The sequence below is a fragment of the Heterodontus francisci genome, chromosome 38 (genome assembly GCF_036365525.1).
Source record: "Heterodontus francisci isolate sHetFra1 chromosome 38, sHetFra1.hap1, whole genome shotgun sequence".
NCBI classification, from domain to species: Eukaryota; Metazoa; Chordata; class Chondrichthyes; order Heterodontiformes; family Heterodontidae; genus Heterodontus; species Heterodontus francisci.
The window spans coordinates 34,302,931-34,327,771 of NC_090408.1; the positions used below are offsets into that span (position 1 = coordinate 34,302,931).

At 39.3% G+C, this 24,841-nt stretch overlaps 1 protein-coding gene across 1 annotated transcript in view; it reads right to left on the reverse strand.

Moving 5' to 3' along the window:
* Positions 1-12,189: 12,189 nt before the first annotated feature.
* Positions 12,190-24,841, reverse strand: part of LOC137352524 (monoacylglycerol lipase ABHD2-like) — a 91,323-nt gene continuing 78,671 nt past the window's right edge. The window contains exon 11 of the mRNA XM_068018073.1: positions 12,190-22,950. Within this exon, the coding sequence (XP_067874174.1) occupies positions 22,748-22,950 (203 nt within the window). The 3' untranslated portion in view covers positions 12,190-22,747. The remainder of the gene's footprint in view (positions 22,951-24,841) is intronic.

The following is a 24,841-nucleotide window of genomic DNA, read 5'->3' on the forward strand; positions in this document are numbered from 1 at the left end:
ACAACCGTGGAATGGGCATCACAATTGAGCCTGATCCTGTCCTTATCTGGCTAGCTGATGCCAGATCCGGACAGATACAGAGGTTTTATGGATAGTATGTGTGAGAGAGAGAGAGAGAGAGAGGGAGAGGCAGACAGACAGAGATGGAGACAGGTAGACAGATGGAAAGCATACCTGTGGAAAATGCTTGAATTTGTAGTGTTATATGGAAGTTACAACACAAAAACACCAGGTTGGTGTTTACCCTCCATGTGAGCAATAGTCCTAATCCCTTTTGCCCACCCTGTCCCCATATCTGATCTGCTTTCCTTCTACCACCTACCCATTCTGAAATGTTGACATTGCAGACTTAGCGATTGAAGCAAAGACAATGAATTCCACAGCTATGCAATCCCATGTGTCAAAAAGGTTCCTCTCCTCTGTCCTAAACCTTTTATACCTATAACCCCTAGTAGACCTTTTAAGCACATCAAACCATGCATTTCTATCTACTCTGTCCCTTCCCTCCATAATTTTAAACACTTCTATCAAATCACCCCTTAGGGTTTCGAGGGTTAAGTCTGTCCTGTTCAAATCCAGCCTCAGAGCTGAATAGTCTCCCTGTGAGTGTGGATCCGGTGACCGTTATTTTGGAGAATCGCTTCTTGTGCTGTGTGGATGAAGGCTTCTGTATTTGCTGCAATTTCGGGCTGATTGAATGGGGTCAGGTTCCTTTCAGGAAATGAGCAGTGATGCAGTGGGACATATGCCAATGGTTAAAAAATTTGCCCCAGACAGCAGAGCATTGAGGTGTTTAATAACACTATAATTATTCGCTCTTCAGGGCCAGAGGTTTCATTTCAAAGAATTTGTTCAAAAATGTTTCAGTGTTGACAGTATTCTCAACCCTCCCTAGCATTCCCCACCTGCTCTGTTATTGGGCTGTAGGCGGGAGCGGTGGGGGGTGATGGTGGTGTGAGGCAGAGTGTTAGCTAGTGACCCCTGCTGCAAAATGCATGGGGTGGCCTAGTGTTCTCCCCATGGTTGAATATCGTGATGACACACACTGTCTAAGCTCACACATGGAGAATGGTTACGTGAATGAGTTAACAGAAGGCTGCATGGATCTGTATCCCAGCAACAGTCAGGAGAAAAGGGAATGAGTGAGGTAAAAGAAGACAATTTACATTTCTATCGCAAGCAATGTATCTATATTCCAATCTATCTTCAGTCACAGAATTCAAAACGTCCTCCTTATCTCAACTTCATAAACCACCCCGTTAAGAAAAGTATTTTTTACTGGTTTCATCTGAAAACATAAACCAACATTTTAAATGCCTTTGCTGTTTGCCATATCTCACAATCATGCTGGACATTCAAGCAGAACATGGCATAATCTCACTGTAAAGCACCAGCATAAAGGAACACCAGGGGACGCTATAACCCCATCAGTTGTTGAGAGAAGACGAGCAGAAAGTGGCTGATTTTACACAGGGTTCAAAGTGTTCACTAGTCATAAATCTGCCTTTTTTCTATTTGAGACAAATTTTTAAGCAAAGACTATAAACACTTTAATAGAGTGCTTGGAATGCAAATTAGGGAGCTGTACCCATGCCTTTCTTATGAAAAACAGAAAATAGTGAAAGGAAGCCTTCAGTATCTGAGAACAGACAGGACAAGTTAACATTTTGGGTGTGAACTCTGAGAATTGAACACAAAATTACAGGTAAAGGGACATCTGGCAAGTGGGAGGCTTTTAAAAGTGAGATTGGAAGAGTTCAGGGCCAGTATGTTCCTGTTAGATGGAAGGGCAAGGGTGGCAAGTTTAAGGAGCCTTGGTTGACGAGGGATATTGAGGGTCTGGCCAGGACAAAGGAGGCGGCATATGTCAGATATAGGCAGCTGGGATCAAGCGAGTCCCTCGAGTATAGGGGATGTAGGAGTACACTTAAGAAGGAAATTAGGAGGGCGAAAAGGGGCCATGAGATTTCCCTGGCAGATAAGATAAAGGAGAATCCTAAAAGGTTCTATAAGTGTATTAAGTGTAAAAGGGTAGCTAGGGAGAGAGTAGGTCCCGTGAAGGAGCAGTGTGATAATCTATGTGTGGAGCCACGGGAAATGGGCAAGGTCTTAAATGAATATTTCTCATTTGTATTTACCGTGGAGAAGGTCATGGAAACTAATGAGTTCAAGGGAGGGAACAGCGATATTTTGGAGCATATCAACATTACAAAGGAGGAGGTTTCGAAGCGCATTAAGGTGGATAAATCCCCAGGACCTGACCAGGTGTATCCTTGGATGCCATGGGAAGAAAGGGAGGAGATTGCTGGGGCCCTGGCAGAGATTTTTGTATCATTGTTAGCCACGGGTGGGGTACCAGAAGACTGGAGGATAGCTAATGTTGTGCCTTTATTTAAGAAGGGCAGCAGGGATAAGCCAGGGAACTACAGGCCAGTGAGCTTTACATCAGTGGTGGGAAAGTTATTGGAAGGGATTCTGAGACAGGATTTACATGCATCTGGAAAGGCAAGGTCTGATTAGGGATTGAGTTTTTTGAGGAGGTGACCAAGAGGATTGACGAGGGCAGGGCGATGGACGTTGTCTACATGGACTTTAGCAAGGCCTTTGACAAGGTCCCACATGGTAGGCTGGTCCAGAAGGTTCGAACACATGGGATCCAGGGTGAGCTAGCCCATTGGATACAAAATTGGCTTGGTGATGGGAGGCAGAGAGTGATAGTGGAGGGTTGTTTTTCAGATTGGAGGCCGGTGACCAGTGGTGTGCCGCAGGGATCAGCGCTGGGCCCTCTGTTGTTTGTCATAATATTAATGACTTGGATGTGAATGTAGGGAGCATGATTAGTAAGTTTGCAGATGACACCAAAATTGGTGGTATAGTGGACAGTGAAGAAAGTTGTTTAAGGTTACAACAGGATATAGATAAACTGGGAAAGTGGGCAAGGGATTGGCAAATGGAATTTAACGCAGACAAGTGCGAAGTGATGCATTTTGGGAAGTTAAACTAGGGCAGGACATATACAGTGAATGGCAGGGCCCTGGGGAGTGTTGTTGAGCAGAGAGACCTTGGGGTGCAAGTACATAGTTCCCTGAAAGTGGCAACACAGGTAGACAGGGTGGTGAAGAAGGCGTATGTCATGCTTGCCTTCATCGGCCGAGGCATTGAGAACAAGAGTTCGGACGTCATGTTACAGTTGTACATAACATTGGTTAGGCCGCATTTGGAGTACTGTGTGCAGTTCTGGTCGCCGCACTACAGGAAAGATGTGATTAAGATAGAGAGGGTGCAGAAAAGATTCACAAGGATGTTGCCTGGTTTGTAGGGCTTGAGTTATAAAGAGACATTGGATAGCCTGTGTCTGTTTTCCCTGGAGCGAAGGAGGCTGAGAGAGGACATGATAGAGGTATATAAAATTATGAGAGGCATAGATAGGGTAGATAGCCAGAGTCTGTTGCCCATGGTAGGGGTGACTAAAACTAGAGGGCATAGATTTAAGGTGAGAGGGAGGAGGTTTAAAGGGGATCAAAGGGGTAAATTTTTCACACAAAGAATAGTGGGTATCTGGAATGAGCTGCCAGAGGAGGTGGTGGAGGCAGGAACAGTAGAAACATTTAAGAAGCATCTGGGCAGGTACGTGAATGCGAAAGGCATAGAGGGATATGGAATTAATACAGGCAGGTGGGATTAGTACAGATAGGCATTATGGTCGGCGTGGACGCGGTGGGCCAAGGGGCCTGTTTCTGTGCTGTACGACTCTATGACTCTATAATCTAGGCTGATTGCACGGCCGAGTACCATCCTATGGGTAAGATGTTAAACTGCGGCCCTGGCTACCCGCTGTGGTGATTTAGGTGGGTGTTAAAAGATACCATGGCACACTATCAAGAGCAGGGTGTTCTCCTGGTATATATATATATATTTATATATTTTTTTGTGTTTATTTTATTTCATCTTAGTTTGTTCAGTTTGCTCACCCACTGTTTTTTTCATGTTTGTACTTGCGGCTGTTCAATTTTCATTCCTTAACATCCTTTCTGTACTAATGCTTAGTCTTTCAACACATCATTAACATATCTTTGCCCCATGACCTTCTGGTCAGCTATTCTGTGAGCTTGTCCTACCTACACCTTCTTTGTTATCTCTTGCCCCACCCCCACTTTACTTGCTTATAACCTTTCACATTTCTAATATTTGCCAGTTCTGAATGAAGAAGGGTCACTGACCTGAAATGTTAACTCTGCTTCTCTCTCCACAGATGCTGCCAGACCTGCTGAGTATTTCCAGCATTTCTTGTTTTTAGTTCTCCTGGTATCCTGGCCAACCTAATTTCCTCTTATTTGCTGTGCTTTGGGACAACTTGAGACATATGATAAATTGTTATATAAATAGATGTTTTATTCCTTCTTCATCACACCGTAAGGATGCTAGGGAACATAAGCAAAAGGCAATGGCTAGTAAAGCTGATGGCACAAAGAGTAGGAACACTAACATCCCTCATCTTGATCGACACAAAAAATAGCTAAAAGAAAAATTATAGTTTGCACATTTTTTGATTCTCTCGGGGAATGTGGGCCTCGCTGGCTAGGCCAGCGTTTATTGCCCATCCCTAATTGCCCTTGAGAAGGTGGTGGTGAGCTGCCTTCTTGAGCCACTACAGTCCATGTGAAGTAGGTTAGCAGTTAGGAATGCTGTTATCATCATTTCAGATGATAAAATCATGAATGAGAATGACACATCGATTTGTTGCAATGAAAACATATCTAGGGGAAGATGCACTGGACCTTTTAAAAAACAGTCACAATGATTACCTATCTAAACCAAAGTTTTGATTGTTTAAAAAAAAAATCTCTTGCCTGCTGTTGATTTAATTGGAGAGTTCACAGGAGCAGTCATTGCGACCACTCCAGGTGCTTACAACGACAGTTATGCATAGCTACATGCATTTGAATATTCTCAGGGCCCGAGCCAGTCTTACTCAAGGGTCTGGGAGCTTGTGGGGGTGGAGGAATGCAAGGGACAGCAGAAAGTGAATGTGCTTCAATCTGAATTAAATTGTCCAAGTGTTGGAAGGCCTGTTTTTGTATGAGTTAGAGTTCAATACTGTGAAGGAGTTGACTTGTCACTCCTCCAGGCTTGATCAAGAAATAAATTGCTATTGATTAATGGGAATTAGTCAACAAGACCAACATGTTAAAAATTTACAATTTTTGAGCATCTTTTTATGCGTTACTTTTTCTAATTTGCCTCATACTTATATACACACTTAGTTGCATGGCATAGGGAGTAAAATACCCTCTATCTGTTGTATTTAAGTATATGGTTATTTTTGGACATGCCTATCTCTATTTCGAGGGGATCAAGGTTGGATGGAAGTCAACATATTTAAGCAACAACTGCCACATGGTGTCACTTGATTCTGCAAACTTTGGCTTATGTGACACTTTAGACCTACTTGGGGTAGAAGCCTGTCTCAGTGAGGTGTGACCTCCTGGGTTATTCACAGTTGTATTGTTTTGGTATCCAGTACACTGTGTCCTGAACTGCTGAAGTGGAGTTAGCATTTTCCTGATGCTTTTCAACCTGGGCTCCAGCCAAACTCTTCATCCTTCAACTGCTGTGTCTTCAGGGTGCTTTTGCTATGGACAATTTAGGGAGGGTAGAGATGCAGTTGGTTGCCATGTGTATGCCAGTTGCTAACCCCTACCAAATCCCTAGAGATTTTATTCTGCACAGCCAGCAAAGTTGGGACTCATTCACACAAATTTGATAAACACAAGCTCAATTTCTTCCCACTCTTCTCACATCGTTAATGCTTGAGGTATAGTTGCATGGGCACAGGCGTTCTCTGGTACATCACTCACGTGACCATCGCTCATGGGCGAGGCCAAACATTGTTAGGATACTCAGAGGATCATTGTTGAACCAATCTTGTGTTCAGCCAACATCCACACCTATGCAGGTTCCAGCAGGAGTCACAGGCCATCAGGCAGATTTTATGGAATATGCTGTATCACAACAGCAACATGCATTTAGATAACATTTTTCATGTAACAAGTAGCTCAAGACACTTTCTAGGAGAATAAAGGATACTGACCAGGATGTGGGAGATATGTTACAGGAGGTGATGGAAGATACAACTAAAAAGAGGAAGGTTACAGTGTGGCTTTGGATGTACATATGTCTTGGAAGGGGATTCTAAAGTACTAACATCTCTTCCATTGATGGAATTAGGCCTAATTAGCATGGGTGAAGGGTGCATGCTGCGATACAGATCTAAAGAGGGCTGCAGAGATGGGCATGCAAGGCCATGGAGGGGTTTGAAAAGAATAAGGTACTTAAACTCAATGTTCTAGGGATGGGGAGGCAATGGAGGCTGGTAAAGACATTTTTAACAGATGTACAGAATAAGATTTGAGGAGTAGAGTTTTGGAGTGCAGAGTCTATCTAGGGTGGGTACTAGGAGGTTGGAGAAGACATTAATATTTTATTGCATGGTAAATGCAGCAGTGTCATTCAGAGTCAGTGTTAAAGGTACAAGGGGCTTGTAAAAAGAACTGTCTGAAGTAAAATCAGCTCTCGGCATGTGAAGAATTTACATTATTTGAGCAATAAATCACTTCACATCCTGGAGCCCTATCGCCTCCAAGAGGCTGCAGTTGTCTCCAAATGTACAGCTTACTGTCACAACACAGCAGGCAACAGTAGTGCAGGCAAAATGAATCATACTCAAGAACAGCAAATGCTATATAAGGGAGAAAAAGCAATGTTGAGCAGGACTCGAGTGAAAAATGCTCAAGAAAAAACAAATGTGGTCTCTTGCAAGATACTTTTCTTACTTCAACCTCCCTCTCATTAAAATATTTCTGGTTTCCATTTTATTGATACTATTCGTGCACCTCTGCAATGACCACTCTTGTTCTGCCTAAAAGGCTAATTCCCTGATCCTACACACCTCCAGCATATCAAGACTCATCACACTATTATAGCTTATTCTTTCCCAGAACCTGAAAACTGCACCCAGCCTGCTGTGATCATAAGACAATTGGGTGAGCCAAATATCCTTATGTGTCGGACCCTCCTGACCAATGGGAAAAAAACTGTTACAGGAAGCCATACCATGAGTGTGTGCTTTTGGGTTAAGAGTAAACCAAAGGCAGAGTCCTAAGCTGAAAACCTTGGGCTGAATCTAATACAAAACAGAAACTGTGTGCAATCAGGGTTGATTGAATTTATAAGCTGACAATTATTACACGGCTCAGTCCTGCCGTTTAAATGTTTGCTTAAGTATAGAGCAGATGTTTGTGGAATAGTCCAAACAAATGACACCGAACATCTGGCAGACAGCTGGACTGGGAGATGCCTGAATTAACAAGTGCAGTGTAGTGCACTGGCAGATAACAATGAAATTAAGCTCTGATCACAGAATCTGAGGAGGAATAAATGGCCTGTATTTTGCAGTTGTAAATGACAGAGAAACTGTCAGCATTTGCTGTCATTATCCAATGAAACTGACAGCACTGCTGGTCTCCGCATATGTGGTTGAACCCGGAAATCCAGAAGTTGCTGTCTGTGATCCTCTGCTCCTCTACAGGGTGCACTGTTGAAGTCCCTACAGACAGCAATCTTTAGAAATCACTGAACTGATGAGAACATTCCCGTTTACACTCCAATATCTGTTAACCCCACCCCCTGAAAAAGGTAAGCCTTGAAAATGTGGAGCAACTGTTACTTTTTTGACAAAAAGTGGATTAAGCCATAACCCTTGCTGAACAATTTCTCTGGTCCTGGAAAATAAATTTTATATTTGTGTAATCTCAGTTTTTTCCCACAATACTAACCCATAGTTTTTATAATATACATTTTGTTTTTAAAGTTTATGATATTTCATCTTCTATGTCCCAAACTTTACTTTGCTCTCTGCAAAATTTATAAAAAGGATAATTAGTGCATTTTACTTCCTGGTTTGCTGCGAGAATGCTTCAATACAATTGTCTGCTTAACCTTCTTGATGACATCACTGTTGTTGGAAGCCTGGGGATCCCAGTGACTTGGCACCAGATTAAAATTAACTTTGGGAAAGGTGAGAACAATTCCATAGAAATCAATAGATCTTTGTGGGCAGCTTTCATCACGGTCACCCTCGCTTCACTGCTGACTGCAAAATCCAGGCCATTATTGCCCTTGGAGGGTGCAGATGGGGTAATGATAAAGATTCCAGTATCAGAGATAGAAGCAGACACTATAGATGAAGGCAAGAAAACCGTAGATGCACATTTCAGACAGAAGGGAATGAGGAAGATGGCAAAATGCTGCATTATTGAGATTTGGATCTATAAAGAAAATAGATAAAAATTATGTTCCCATTAATGTTCGAGTATTTCTAAAGCTAGATCCAAATGTTCATTCCTGATGCTGCCTTAGCAAGCTAATCAACACTCAACTCGCACTGCAACAATGGGAAATATTGACAATATGTTATTTGACGTAATTTCCATCCTTACCACTATTGCAAACTCCTATTTGAAAATAGGTGATTTAAATTCAAACTCTATAAAGGACAATAGATTGCACACAGAACATAGCATTAAATTTGAAAACAAATATTTTTTCCTTAACTTTTACCAGCAGCACTATGGCCGCCAGCAACTTTACACTAACAGATCTCCACCCCTCCATCCAGGTGGACTATCTGGCAGACGCCGAGGAGTTCACTATAATGATATATAAAATGACCTCATGGGTGGAAAATTGGCCAGGGTAGGGGCATAGCTTTGAGGTGAGTGGAAGGCCCATGACGCTGAAAACATGCCCCAATTCTGCAAGAGAAAAATATCCAGAACACCAACGAACAATTTAGTGAAGGAAAATCTATAATGTATAAAAGTTAAATATATAGGGCTTGGTGATATGATTATCAGACGGGCTGCCTTTGAATCCATCACAGACTGTCTGTGAGGTCCCTACATAAGATGAATTTGGAATGAATTCAAAGCACGAACCTAGCCCCACGTTAACACTAAACTGGCAAGTCCCATCACAGAAACCACAATGATAACGCAGTATCTGGCCTAGGACCACATAACAGAAGTGGAAAATGATCCAAATCCATGTCATAGGCATGGTTTGCTTTAGAAGCACATTTTAGAAATATACTAGCTGATCTCCCATAATAGTGCTCATGGTAAATTAAAGCATGGAGTTTTATAATAGGGATGTTATTGATAAAAATCTGGCAGAGAAATGTTGTAAGTAGTGTAACACAGGAATGCTCACAAGTCTTTTAATAAATAAATAATTTAGATTGTAGGAGTAGATAGATATTTTGAAGTTTGGTTTATTTGGGAGGTTCAGGAAGTATTCAAACACAACTTTCCCTTAAATAGGTGGAGTATAATTCATCATAGAGGTAGATTATGTATGATTATAGGAGAGATTTGGGTGGTCTTCTCAGTTTTCTTACGTTCCCTAACATAAGTCAAAATGCAGTGAGGAAATAAAAGACAGGGTAAGGCGGCCATTTTTATTTCTGGATTTTCCTCTGCTTAAAATCATGAACTGTGCCTGTCTCAGGTGTGGTCCATCTCCAGCTGCATTGTAAGGCATCCCTTCTGCAATGAGGCTTTTTCTTTGTGCAATTACATAGAACAGGAAAAACTGAACCATGAGATGAAACACTTATGCAAACCTCGTGCAACAAAATCAGTGGGGAAAGAATGTAAATTCCAATCAAATGAGGTCTGACCTCATCACTTCCTTTGAACAAATTTGAGTTGCATTCTTATAGGGATAGCCACAAATGGTCTTTAGCAACAAAAGATCATTGATTTATTTCACTGCTTGAAAAGCCTTACCAGGAGAACTTTCTAAAAATGATACAAAACATTAGAATTGTGACATCCAATATATTAAAGTTGAGAGATTGTTGCATTCCTTCTACGTGCAACATGCACTAACTACATTTTTGTTTAAATAATTGAGGAAAAAAATAGGTTGATACCAGCTGTAGAGTGAAGAAAAGCAAAATAAAAGATCCGACCTGAAGAAATTGCAGCCTCTATCTCTTAACATTTCCCCTTTCATGCTAACAATTTTCAGGCGGGTTAGTATTGGGCCATGAGGGAAAGAGGGGGGGGGGGGGAAAACATCTCAAAACCAAGCCTGAGAAGTGTCATTAGTCTTCCGATTTACCGTACCACAGCTCTGCACTTCCACACTGACATGCCTGTGATTTGAAGCTTAGCATCTGACAGATCATAATTTTCTGTCAAATTGGTGACGTGCGGTGGCGCCAAACCAGGGTGCAGCAGTAATAATGGATTGTCTAAAAAATAAGTCTGAACGAAATAAATTCCATTACTATGAATGCAAAGCCAAGCAAAAGGACTGATCCAATTGAAACATTGCAGTTTACCGATAAGGCTTCAGTTGCAATACTCCATGAGTAGTTGCCATTGATTCAGTTTTCTTTGGGAGAAGGAGGTGATCAAGGCAATGTTAAATTACAGAAAAGAGAAGCAAAGGACAGTATCTGACTGTGATAAAACGAAATGCATAACATTTACTTCCTCTGGAATCTAGGGCAAGGAAATTGGTCAAAAATGAAAATACTTTTCAGAAACCTAACAATTTTCCTCATGTTTTTAATTCCATCTCATAATTATAAGACATACAGTCTATAACTTGATAATTGCAGGTTAGTTGCCTGCAGCTGGAATTGGGAGGAGCCAATATCAACACAGGTGGGATTGCTCACTTTGTTGGGACTGTTCCTTCAATCAGGAGGTATTGAGTCCAGTAGAGCTGCTGCTGTTATAGCTGCTGTAATCACAAATACCAATGGATTGGAACAACTTCAGTGATCCACCTTATTGCAGATGCAGTTTCACAGAATATACCTTCTTTGACTCTCAGTTCTTCAAATATGACTGATGCTGATTTCTTCAAAGATGGCAAGCATGTTATTTGTAATTGGAGTCAGTATTAAACCCAAGTCAAAGTTGGGAAGTGATGGTTTTACTCAAGATATGTTGGAAATCTTTTGTAAAAAATTGATGTGCAAATGTTACTATGTTTGATCTAGTCTGCTCCCCTCGATTGTACTTGTTGTCTGTAAAGTTCTCTATTGGAATTCAAATCAATGGGGTACGGTCTCTGACTATTTCAGGACCTCAGAACTGTTGATCTGCTTGTTTTTTCCCCTTCTACAAACTACAGGCTTTAAACACAATTTGTCGTCACCTAATAACTACATCTTGCTCTAATTCAAAATCGTAACAGGAGAAAAATTAATATTGTTCTGCACTGTAGGTTTTGGACCTTTACCTCGGTTTCTCAAAAAATCTCATTAAAGATCTATGGATCACAACATTCTTTTAAACTCAAGCTTTTTCCACCATCTTCCTTGCTTGGTATTTCTAAAACTCGATCTTTAGATATTAATGTAAAATTAGAACTGGAATGAATTTGTTCATGCCTTGATATATTTGTGGGAATGTGTGGGTAACACTTGTGTCCAACTAAAGTTTATATTTTCTAGTTAAAGAAACTCACCGAGCAGTCTCTCAGTAATGACCATGGTCCCTAATTTGCACAGCTGATCAATCATGGCATGGTGGTTGCAGTCTTATCTGTGAGTCAATAGGTTATGTATTCATGTCCCACTCCACAGCACTTGACCACAAAATCTAGGTCAACACTCCAGTACAGTATTGAAGGAGCATTACACTGTCAGAAGTGTCATTTCTCGGACAAGACAGTAAACTAAGGCTCCATCTGTCCTCTCATGTGGACGCGTTCAAAGAGCAGATGAGTTCTCACTGGTGGCCTGGCTAATATTTAACCCTTCACCAGCATTGCTGTTTGGGGAACCTTGCTGTGTGTAAATTAGCTGCTACATTTCCTACATTACAATAGTGACCACACTTTTTATTAAAATAAAAGTACTTCACTGTCTGTAAAGTTCTTTGGACTATCCTGAGGTTGTGAAATATGCTAAATGTGCTATATGTGCTACAAGTCTTTTTCATTTTTAAGCTAGCAACCTCACTCGGCCCACAGGATAGTTGGTGAAAGAAACAAAAACAGTCACCTTGGGTGTCATAGGGGTGCTCTTCATTAACAGCTTCAGACTGGATTAGAATCTACGTCAAATTTACTAAACAAGGAGGAAAGTTGAGACAGGCGTATCAATCCTCAGATTTACAATTTTTATTTCAACAATTGATAACTTAAACGCACAAATTCAGAAAAAAAGTTCTATAAAATTCTGAAACAGTTTTAATGCAATAAAGTTAGAAGTGTAACTATTTAAATACATTGTACAATTCCAAACAAGTCAATAAGCAAATTGTTTTTAAAAATTAACATGAAAAGAACAAAATTCCATCTCGCACATGTAGGTAAACATTGTGACATTCAGAACATTGCATTGCTAGTTGCTTCTTGCTGTAATTCCCCATCAATTTTTGGGTACTGAATAAAACTCAGAATCTCACTTGATAGTTTGATTCTCCTGGAATGACAGATCAAACAGGCCACTGTGCCAGTGGTTTTGCGAAGGGTCTCCAATACCAATCCTCCAAGATGAATGCATGCACTTCAGCACGAGATTCACCCATCTGAAGGATGCAGCTAAGGCATCCAATTATTGTAGTCAGGACTGTGACTGTTTTAACTTGGGTGTTGGGATAGAATCATCCAAAATACCTAGTCTTTCACCTCCCCATATGCATACAAACTTTGAATTGGACATATCTGCATTTTCAAATGCTATCTTTTCTGCCTCAGCCCCCCAGCCTCCATCCAGGATTGATACTTTGGACTCTCAGGCCCCTAAGATTATGATCTCCAAGTATTACTCTAACACCTGTCCCCTTGTCCAAGGTCCTGTTTACATACATGTTGTTTGTTCAGGATCTGATAATTGGCACTCTAGTATTAGTCATCTCCAGCTCTGTTTCAAGTCTGTCCATTTACATACTCCACCTGGGTGCATGAATTGTCCAGAATATTGTGCAAATGTCAACATGTGAAGCAAGTGAAATGGAGGCCATCCATTCAAATTGTGTGAATCCAGCATGCATGACCTCTGCTCCTTCTACGAACAGGACTAAGAACTACAGCAACAGCTACAAGATTTAAAATTAAATCTGGCCAAAAAGGAGCTAGTTTCTCATTAAATTACACATTGAAACATGAAGGACTACAAAGAAACAGATTTATGCTCCAATTTGCAAAAGGCTATAATATTTTCATTAGCATTTCTCAACTTCATTCTTAACTGAATACCTTTCAGCATGAATAGACTATCATCCAATTATAAAGGCACAAGTTCAAGCCTCAGGGCAGCTCAATCACTTGAATTTGCTCATTTCAGTTGGTGGTTTTCATCTGTAGAGTCAAATACAAGGAGCATTACCTTGGGAAGACACAGGTAAGGTCAATAGATACTGCTTCTTCGTGTGTGTCTTTTATTTTTCATCCTTCGCCCCAGTTGTCTCCTCACGTCTTGCAACAAACATAGCAATGAGGCACAAGCAGGCCCTACCCTCTCCAGCCTCCATGCTGCTCTGAACCAGTTGCTAGTAATGAGCTATGAGTCTTTCCCACCCTCTGAGGAACAGCATCTGGCTTATGCTCAACACTTCTACACAAGAATTTGCAAAACTAGTGGTTAGAAAATGCACTTTCAAACCCTCATTCCACCCTTGCATCTCATTGCATGTATGCACTAGATATTGCCAGGTCTGTCCCCACTCCATTTCAAGGCAGCCAGTCACAGTATGCTTGGATCTGGCAGTGAGAGATTGTGGCTCAGACTTGCATTCTCCTGACTGCAGAAATATGCTCGACAGTGTACAGCAAGTGAAAGGATTAAAATATGAAAAGCTTTTTAGGAAGAATCAAGAAAATTATCTAATTCTGTCCACATTATTGAATATGCCTGGATAGAAATGTAATGGCATGACGAGACATACTCAAGGTTTATCCTAAAAAAAACTAAACGATAAGGATGTCCAACAATGCTAAATCACAACTGATTACAATCTAGAACACAATCAAAAAGCAGGTTAATTGCATTTTTCAGGTTAAGACCCTAGCAGAACTTCAGTACCAAAGATATAAAAAGAGGAAAGACATAAAATCATCTATCCAGGCTTACAACTGGGTTCAAATCCAGCCCAACAAAAGAGGGGAAACCCCTTTCATTGGAAAGCTGTTATTCATGGTAAAGTGAAAGGGATTTCAACAGAAACAGAATCAAATCCCAACAGAAGAGGGTCTACAACTCTCACATTCAGTTACAGAAAAAGGCTCTTTTTCCAGTTAAAAACAGAAAATATTGGAAATGCACAACCTGCTGGTCAACATCTGAAAGAGAGACACGTTAAGTATTTCAGGTGAGTATTGTTTGGGTCTTCATCCAAAACTCGTCTTTTCTGTTTTCAGATGCCGACATAGTTGGTATGCATTTCCTGTTTTTCTTTCATACATTCTGCCATTTGCAGATTTTAGCTTCAACTTCTTACAAAAAACTTAAAAGGTTTCAATTAGATTGCACTTAGATGTCTTGGAGCTGAACTCCACCACTACAAACTGAAGATAAGTATATGAAAGGTCCCTAAATCTCAGTGAACATTACTATACTATTCAAAATGCTCTATAATGGAACCTTATATGGCACAGGCCAAGAAAAGCCAAACAAAACAGTGCTGCTAACCATACTTGTAGATAGATAGCTATAATAGGTACATCAGGAACCAACTGGGAGCTAGTAAAGGTTTGCTTACTGTGGGATACTGCCAGAAATGTACTCTGATTTCAATAGCGATTTTTCTTTTAAAAGCTGTAGTGGTTTTCTTTTTTCTAAATATTATTGTTAATGATTCCTTGAGTTCCCACCAATCGTCCTTATTTTTTATTCAACATTATTGCAGATCAGAACTATCAAAACATTTGTTATATAATGTAAAAGGAACATGTAACATGCAAAAAGGACTGAAACTATACACTTTGAAAAGGGCCAAGAGAATAGTTTAAAAAAAATTTTTAAACTTGAGTACCAGTCATACAGCACTAGTAAAATCTTTGTATTCTCCCATTAACAAGATCACATCAAACATTGCTTTTTCAGGAATTTGTGATGGTGTGTCTTAAATCCATTTGCCAATCTACAATGTATATATCCAGATCCCAGAGATGAATAAGGAGTTTTTCATTAATATATACTGGACTAATGCAAATCTTGAAGTTGTGTGCGGTTTGTGCTTGTAACTCAAAGTACAAGTGAAGAAAGAAGTGTGTCACAAGGATGACAATGTACTCTGTTCACATGGAGGGGTGAGGGAATTCTTCGTTTCTTCACCAATACTTCTCCCTCAATGAACATTACAAAAAAAAATCAATGTTGAATGTGGAACATTCCCATATGCAATTGTTGTAATGTTCAGAAATACAGCAGCCAGTTACTATACTTAAAAAGTACTTCATTTGCTCTGAAATACTTTGCAACATCCTGAGAAAATGAAAGGCACTATACGAATGCAAGTTCTTTCTATCTATCAAATGTTAATGGGGATTTGTGTCTCTGGAAGTCCACATTTTCAGTACAAGTTATTTTTTAAAAAATTCTATAATGTGATGTGATTCAGAAATAAAGTTACACTGAAAGGCAAATTTTTCCACAAATGGAAAAAAGGCAAACTGGAATCAACAGGACAAAAGTTATTCAACATATGCTCACTACCTGAATGGAACAGCCTAAGTACAATTCATCTCTTGGTGTATCTTCTAGATGTGCCTTCATTACACTATAAACAAACAATTAGAGTTGCAGGAAACAGGAGATGGTTCAACAATATTTCCCAGCATACATAACATGAACATTGTGCAAGTGTATAAAAATTATATTTGTGCAATTTATGCATAATTAAGCTCACAATTATAACATTTTAAAAGTGCACAGGAGGAAGGGGAGAGGAGAGAGAAGGAAAAGGTTTAAGAAATCTGTGTTAATGTATAAATTTGCACACTATTCAACAAGTAAATAAATTACAAGAAATTTTCTGTGTCGAAAGAGAGAAACGGTGCATTAATATAATGTCACCATATCTCAAAAAACAGCTCAAGGTGCTTCACCTACAATTAATTATTTTTGAAGCGCAATAGCATTTGCAGAGAAAATGTTATATACTGACACTACCCCTAGAAGCAAGGCGATAGACAACACATGAACAAGGCTTGGATGTTCTATTGAGTTAACAAAAAGACAGCATGTTGATGCACTGAACACAAAGTAGAACAAATAGTAGCTAAGATGTAAAGTCATGCCTTTTCACAATGCTTTCCTAGTGCCAGACATCACAGATATTGGCCCTACTCACAATTTCTCATTTTTATTGGAAATTATATGTGCTGTCGTACTTTCATAAGGAGTATTAATGATTAATTACTACTGAATATTGTAAGTTAATCTGTATTACTCTGGAACCTTCACAGTGTTCAACAAGAATGGTGTTGCTGGATTTAAATAGTCAGTGAATAATTATATTTTCTATGGTCTCAACAGAATTGCAACTGCCGAAATAGACATTGGAACACAAGACATACAGCATTTAACTAAATACAAGATAAATCCTCCTTTTAGCAAAATTCAGAATGATTTTTGTTGGCATATGGGAATGTAAAAGGGGGAGACCCTGAAACATGAGGATATGAACAATAAAAGTTCTCTGGGCATTATAAACTATTAAAGGATTTAGAATATATTTTGGGTTTCTGACTTTTGGTTACAATTGATGAATTCTGATACATAGCCAGCTAAAAATATTTGCCCTCTTTATTTTGGTAGCATGTAAAAGCCAAAGAAATGAAGGATAAAAATAGAGAATTCGTAAGACATTCTCTTCAGTTAGATTCACACAATATCTTGGCAGCACTGCACCAAGAGCATGTTTACAAATTTCGACTAACTTTCGGCTAGACTACTACAAAGGTGACTAGAACAGCGCTTGAAGATAAATCCCCACTGCAAACTGAAGGCCTGCTCAGGTCTGCAAAAAAAAAAACCCGACCCGAACCCGACAGAACCACATCCGGCCCGAGTCCTTCCATTTTTCCCATGCCCGACCATCAGTTAGCTTACCTTCCGTTTTTCACTTTGTTGTTGATCTGCACAAGCTGAAAATAACTAACAAAACCACCTTCCTAGTCAAAAAATTACATTAACAGTGGAGCCACTTACCTGTGATCGAACATGTCCAACCTGACCCGAGCCCGAATACCGGACCTGGAAGTGCAACCCGACTCAACCCAGACACATGTCGTCGAGTCCCAGTTGGGTAGCAAGCCTGTACTGCAAACCCTAAATATACTTGCAATTATGTTATTTGGTGCATTTGAGGGTACTGATTTCCTCTGCTGAGGGCAAAAGCTTTATGCAAAATGTGTATAACCATAGTTTCAGTTCTCACCAGTTGGAGAGTAGAACATAAACACTGAAATGTAAAAAATTTTTGGGAGTCAAGACCCTCTGGTCAGGGCTAAGAAGTTAACAAAAGGTGCTTTGTACTATTAAACTTCACTTGAAAGTAGGTGGAGCATATGTTTATAGATTGAGATATTTGAAATCTCTTATACTGTGCCAGTGCTGCCAACTCCCAACATTCAGATTCTATAGGGTCGGTGGTATTAGCACACTGTAAAAACAGTTTGAAATACACCATATGCGAATAATATCTTTAGTTTTTACTGAAGTCTCACTCCTAAAGCAGGTTTTCTACCAATATTAATCAGAACCGAGGGGAAGCGGAGATCTAAACATTGATGAGAAGAATGACCAGAGTCACTAATAACTCACTCAATAATTGATAGTTCAAAGCAAACTTCCAGAGTCGTTGCTGCAAAACATTTCCTCGACATATACTTAAATCAACGCTAATGCATCATAGGAGTTGTACCTACACAGGAAAATATCCAAGATGCACTGCTGTGCCAAAACTGGGATTTATTTCGTGCAAGCATGACCACGCTTTATGCTTAAATGTTTCTATGATACTCAATTCTTTAATTGGCTCCCACGGAAATCTCGTGTCCATTATATTTTTTGAAATTTTAGTGACAGATTTATCTAGTCTTTAAAGTCGTAAGTGAAAAATTGCATTTTAAAATGATGTTACAAAAATATGGATCCTGGATTAGCATACATCAGTTCTACTCTACTGAAGCAAGACTTTTAATGTATAATTAAACAGCAAATGAAATCCACTTCCTCATAGCCCTAATCTTTAGCAATGAGCTCAAGTAGATCTTGCATTGGTAGGCTAGTCAAAAACAGACAAAACTCTGCATTTTCACCTAGCATGAAAATTCAAGAGTTGAATACAAGAAAAAGTTGAGCCAACACACAAGCTCACAGGTATTCTAACTACATCACAGTTTGTAACAGGTCTAACTCATTAAAAAGACAGTAAAGTGCACATATGTACTGCACTCCAACACAGGAATATCCGCATCTTACAGCAGCAATTCTAAATACAACACAGCTGAAATGCCAATGCGGATACTGCATTCTGAAGAAATTTCTTTTAATAAAATATTTTTAAATAATTAGCTCCCAGCTAAATGTTGAAAATGACAAACTGCTTCAATCATGGAAATAGCAATACTAAACACTCAAAAACCCTCACCAAAAAAAAAATTAAAACAAATCGAGCATCTTGCAGTACATTTCCATGATCTATTGCAACTCACCCTCCAGCATGTACTGAAAATGAGAAAAGCCCCAAGACAAAACATCTAACATTTAGCCTGAATAACAGAGACTAAAGTCTGTGAATTATTCAAAAACAAGAAACATAAAAAGAGGGAAATAAGATGTGTTTCACCGATACGTTGTCTGTGCATCTTACTGAATGAAACAAACATCACGTCTAATTGCCTAAATATATAAAAATTTCAACCAACTTGCCTTGAGGGGGTACACTGACATAGCTGGCATCACTCTCAACTGGTCAAGTTATCATCCACTAACGCAATCATTACATTTGCTAACTTTACTAAATCACTACTAATCCTAAAGCACATTATATTCATCAACACAACCTCAACTCTCAATTCCCTAAAGCTATTTAATGCATTGTAGCATTGAATCGACCTGCAACTAAACTGAGCGCAGTAAGATGCAGCTGAACCACTTTCATTACTAATTAACAGCAAATGAAATCCCCTTTCTTATTGTCCTAATCTTTATCAGTGAACCTTGGGAAAAAGATCTTGCATAGGTAGGCTACTCAAACGAACAAAATTCTATATGCAATTTTACCTAGCCTAAAATATTGTGTACCAAATATGCTGGTTAAGTATCTTTGGAGTGCCAATATAAGCCATAAGTGTCACTCCCAGCTGTACTATCTAAAACTTGAGAACACTCCATACGCAAGAACTGGAAGTCACATTTGCATGGATTAATTTTAAATTTCAAGCATCCCAATGGATGCCACTAAAACCTCAGATCTAGCCCATCATACCCCACCTCTACAGCACTTCATATAATTCCTTGAGTCAGGTTCAATTAAAGGATGAAGCAGCTAATCATAAGATAATGAAGGTATGTTTTCTTTGGTCTTCACTTAATATAGATGGTAGAGTCGATGCAACAAGTACAAAATGAGTCACCCCAAAAAAAAGTAGCAAAAAGTATGAAAACAAAAACAAGCATCAGCAGACCAAGTACACCCTAATAGAATCCATGGAAAGAGCAGTTTGACTACAGTAGCTTAAAGCTACCATTTCCCTCCATTTAAATAGGGATATCAAGCAAATTAGTAAACAGCTTAAAAATGTTGAGAATTGTAATGATTTTGTAATAGCTGATAAAGACTGTCATTATTCACACATCCAGAGTTATATTTTCAAGCAGGTAACCTCAAATTTTAAAAATATTTTTCAAACGCCACCCAGATACAGACAGTTAGACATGACAAAGCAGGATTCTGTCAGTAACAGGCTGTCTGGATGCCACTTCGCAAACTGCCCATACTCTGAGGCACTAGTTACCTGATCAGAAACAGTGCTTGTTATGGTATTAGTACATTTAATGAGAATGCTAAAAATGCTTCAGTTGACTAAGTATTACCAACGCTTCTCCTGCCCTTCCCCACACCCTCATGTATGGCCATGACGTTAACTCATGCATCTATAAACAGATGCTTGTACTGTCTCATAATATTATAAGGGTAACCTGACAGCCTTGAAAATCAGGGCTATGCAGCATAATCAGCTCTCATCTTAAAACACCAAGGTTCAAATGAATTAGTTTTCTTCTCAAGCTGGAAGCAGCAGACAGTGCAGCAATGTACATGTTTTGGACATAGTCAAAGAGACCCTGTGCCACAAAGACTGCTGCTGGCATCGTGACAGTGAATAAATACAAATGTACTCAACAGTCTTCAGTTTACTAATCTACTGACATGAACAAGCTGTGGTTCATTCCACATGACAGATAAATATTACAGGATGCAGCGTAAATATGACCCAAGTTGGATATTTTTGCTTTTATAATGGTTAAATATACCTGAATTGCGCGATTACAATAATTGATAGAATTCCTAAAACAGCTTTGAAAGTCCCAATGACTCAAAAGATTTAATTAAATTCAGTTTGATTTCAGCCTTTCACCATATAAATTTCAAATAATCAAAATCGAACAGTAGGACTTTGGCTTTCCACTGCAAAGTTAACTGGTACTGAGTCAGGGGAAAACACATCTACAGTAGTCAGTCTTACTTTTGGGAAACACGTACAGTTTAGTATTTAATCCAGGGGCAGCAGTATTTGTTTGGTTCAACCAGTCAAGGTGCTGGTTCTGGTGAAAGGTTGTTGACCTGAAACATTAACTGTTGCTCTCTCCATAGACACTGCCTGACCTGTTGAGGATTTCCAGCATTTTCTGTTTTATTTATGATTTCTGGTGACACCAGTTGGGTAGCTTTTTTTTTAAAAATACATTGGTTTAATGCTTTTACAATATATTTTCTCCAGTGTGCTATAGAGCAGTTAAGTCTTGAACTGAACAAGCTCTGATGAGAGCCAAGTTGACTCTCTGACTAATGTCATAAGTCTAGGTATCATTGGAACCCCCCAAATCATAACCGGACGGTCAATTAAATCTCATGCTCATCTACTGCTGATTGACAGATCAAATATTACACAGCTGTTCCTGGAAATGGACAATGCAGGATGGATCTGTTTGGAAATGGAAAGGGATGAGGCATCAGTTAATTAACATTAGATAACATTTGTTTCTCAATTTTCTCCTCTCCTGATAGTACTATCTCTCCATTTCACAGGCAGCAACTGCATTCTGGTACCCCACCCATATTCATTCCCAGATAATTGGTATTGGTAGGCTGCAGAAACTACTGAAAAGTAATCAGAGAGGAAGGCAATGAATTTTCCACTTCTTATCCCAGGAGTGCAGTGCCCAACTGAAGCATTTTCTCATACTTCGCTGACTGAAAATCAGTTAACTCAGCACTGATCAGGAATCAACCTGGGAAACACAGTTTTACAGGACTGATAACAAATAATCTTTAAGGACTGACCATAAGTCAGCAATGTATCAACAAACATCGTTGCAATTGGTTCTATTTCTCATTTCTTTGATTTGAAAATATTTAGGGCCGTACATGCGCAAAATATTGACCAGGCAACAGAACAGGCCAATCAGAATACGATGATTTAGAGGAGGACTAACTTCAGACTTTGCTGGAATGACTGAGCATGTACCAAGTTCCCCAGTGGAATGATCTCAAAACAGGTCAATGTTTATAAACAGACAGAACATAACTTTTTTTTAAAAAAGTGATTTTTCAATAAAAGATCTATTCCACATTCATGCCTGTGAGTCAGTTGCATACCACTGCATTTGAATTTTTTTTTAAAAAGGTAGGAATTTGCAGGTTTTAATGGAAAATTGCTTGTGTTGTTTTTTCAAAACAATAACTAAAATAATGCTAATCAAACACTGTAATAAGTGCCATGTCAATGCAAACACTCAAGTTTGAGACACTCATTCCAGAGACAAATTGCACCACAGCTGCAGGCCATACAGCTCAGTGAATCTGGAGTACCTGTCACAAAGGGGCAAAAAACAAATAAAATATTTTGCAAGTAAGAATTCTACTTTCTGTTTCTCTAAAAAGACAAAATCCAGTGGAAGTCTACATTTTGCAAATTTATTTTTTTTTAAAACTCAAAACACTTTGCTGCACTTAATCTGATCAAATGACCAAAACTGGATCTCTTGGTAGGGCAGAAAAATAAATGCCTTTTTCATAAATTAAAAAATATACAAGAGAAGGCACAATTTTTAAACAAATGAGCTCCTGCAAAACTTGTTCAACTTCTGGGAACCCTAAATGCGGCTCATTTGCTCCAAACCTACTGATACCAGATATACCTGTGGTAACAGTAACGCTTGTCCCATGTTCTAATCACTAAGACTGTGTTGTGCAAACGCAGTGAGTCATCGTTTGTGTGTGCTCCAAGTTGCTTTTAGTGGAGAAAGGCATAGAAAGGGCCTTGCAATCGTACTTAAACAGTTGTGATAAAAGAGTATAATTCTGCTGGTTGAACTACATTAATAGCAGGGATTAGTTTAAAAGGTAGTCAAACCCAGGTCAGGAATGTAACGATGATAAAGGGCTGAATGACTGAAGACAGAGTTTGGCAAATCAGGTTTGTGCAACGGTTAATCGCTGTGGTCCGAGCAGCTCTGGTCTCCAGCTGCTGTACACTGGGGCTTGTTTTTCTCCCAGTGACAGATGGCATTTGTGTATTCTACAATAAGCTTATCCATCCAAGTTAAAGGTTTTGGGAAAAGCACTGCTCCTTCAAAGAATCCAAGGTGACCACCATGCAGAGTTAACACAAACATGACGTTTTCTTTTTTCTCTGAAGAGGAAAGCGAGAGAGAATGAAGTTAGATAACACTGGTTATTCTCAGAGAACTCACCACACAAAAGTAAACACCATCAGCTAGTTCAAAATATTGCAACTTTGACTCTTTGCAAGCTTCTATGTAAAGAATTACCTTGGTTTCATATTGGCTTTATAGCTTCCTTGATGGCTCAGTTGGTAATTGCACTGATTACTGAAATACTGAGCCATATTGACCATAAAGATTCCAGGCACCAACTCCATTCTGGATTGAATTAGTTGGTCTCAGCCTTAGGAATGGCAAGGTTGTTAGTTGGCCTCAGTACCCATTTGGCAGGGGGAGGGGTAAGGAAGAGAAGTGGGGGTGGAGGAGAGGCAGGGGGTGGGAGCAAGAAGTCAGCCAGAATTCTTGCTCACTATCCAGTGACCTCTCCTGGAATGTTCACGTGTGGATGTTAGGTGAGGGCAAGATTAGGCCTGGTTGTGATGTCTGCACCACAGTCAATGAGGTGTTGCACTCCTATTAAACATGTAGATTAAACCTCCGCTTACACTGATTAAACAAAGCACGTGCTGTGCAGTTTATCCTGAAGTAACACCTATTTAAATAATGTATCCAATACATCTGAATCTCTGCGATAGCCCACAAAATTAAACACAAAAGATTCCTATTTAACTATAAGTTGTTCCAGCTCGTGAAAATTTCCACTTTGTAGGATAAGGATAAAAGGACGTGTCAGTAAGTGCAGTGTATTTGTTCAGGAGATGGCGCCGTTGCCAAATATTTACCCAGCAGCACCTGCTGTCCAGCTCAAACTGCAGCATAGCTTCATAGACAATCGGCACACTGTGAGTGCAAAGTAACCAAACAAACATCAAGGGTTTCAGACCTCTCCACTGCTGAATGACTTTTCCACTAAGCAGGCCATGTTTTCTTGTACATAACAGGAAATCAACAGCTTGACTGATGCAGCTAAGAAACTTCAATGTCTTTTATGGTACCTCTGCTCCAAAGGGAGGTTTATATTTACATCAAGCGAAATTAAAATTAGTAGATGAAAGATCTAACCAAAAGAGAAAAACTATTTTCCACTAACTTTCAACGAGGATGAAAATACATGTTGTGCTACACACGCCACATGTTTTTACCCATCAGTATACTGCAGGCATACTAAACTCAACATTGAAAGGTCAGAAATAGATTTGACTTCTGTTTGAGGAATTGTGTTTCCTGATCTATGACAATCATTGATATGAAAAAAACATGGTCATTAGGATAAATATTTTTAAACATTACAATAGCCTCTGCATGCAGACTCAAGTCCACATCATTGTTGGATAAACCTGCAGCCTATCAGCATTGACATTAGAGACAAGAGTTCAAAAGTTAATTTAAACATCGCCCTCAGACATGGAGTCAAAGTTCAGAGCCTTAAGCCACATAAAATATTGTTTTGTATAAGTGAAGCTGAGGAACAGGAGTAGGCAATGCAACTCCTCGGGTCTGCTCCACCATTCAGTTAGGTCATGGTTGATCTGTACCTCAACCCTATTTATTATACATTTCTACTCAATATCCCCTTATACCCTTACCCTACAAAAATTTAATCAATCAATCTCAGTCTTGAAAATTTCAATTCATAGTCTTTTGGAAAAGAGAGTGTTCCAAATTTCCACTACGCTTTGAGTGAAAATGTATCTTCTGATTCCACGCCTAAGTGACCTTGTTCCAATTTTAAGATTATGCCCTTTTGTTTTGGATTCCTAGACCATAGAAAACATTTTCTCCATATCCACCCTATTGAATCTCAAATCATTTTAAACACCTGAATTAGATGAACTACCAACCTTGTAAATTTAAGGGAATACAAGCTAAGCTTATGCAACTGGTCTTCAATTTAATCCT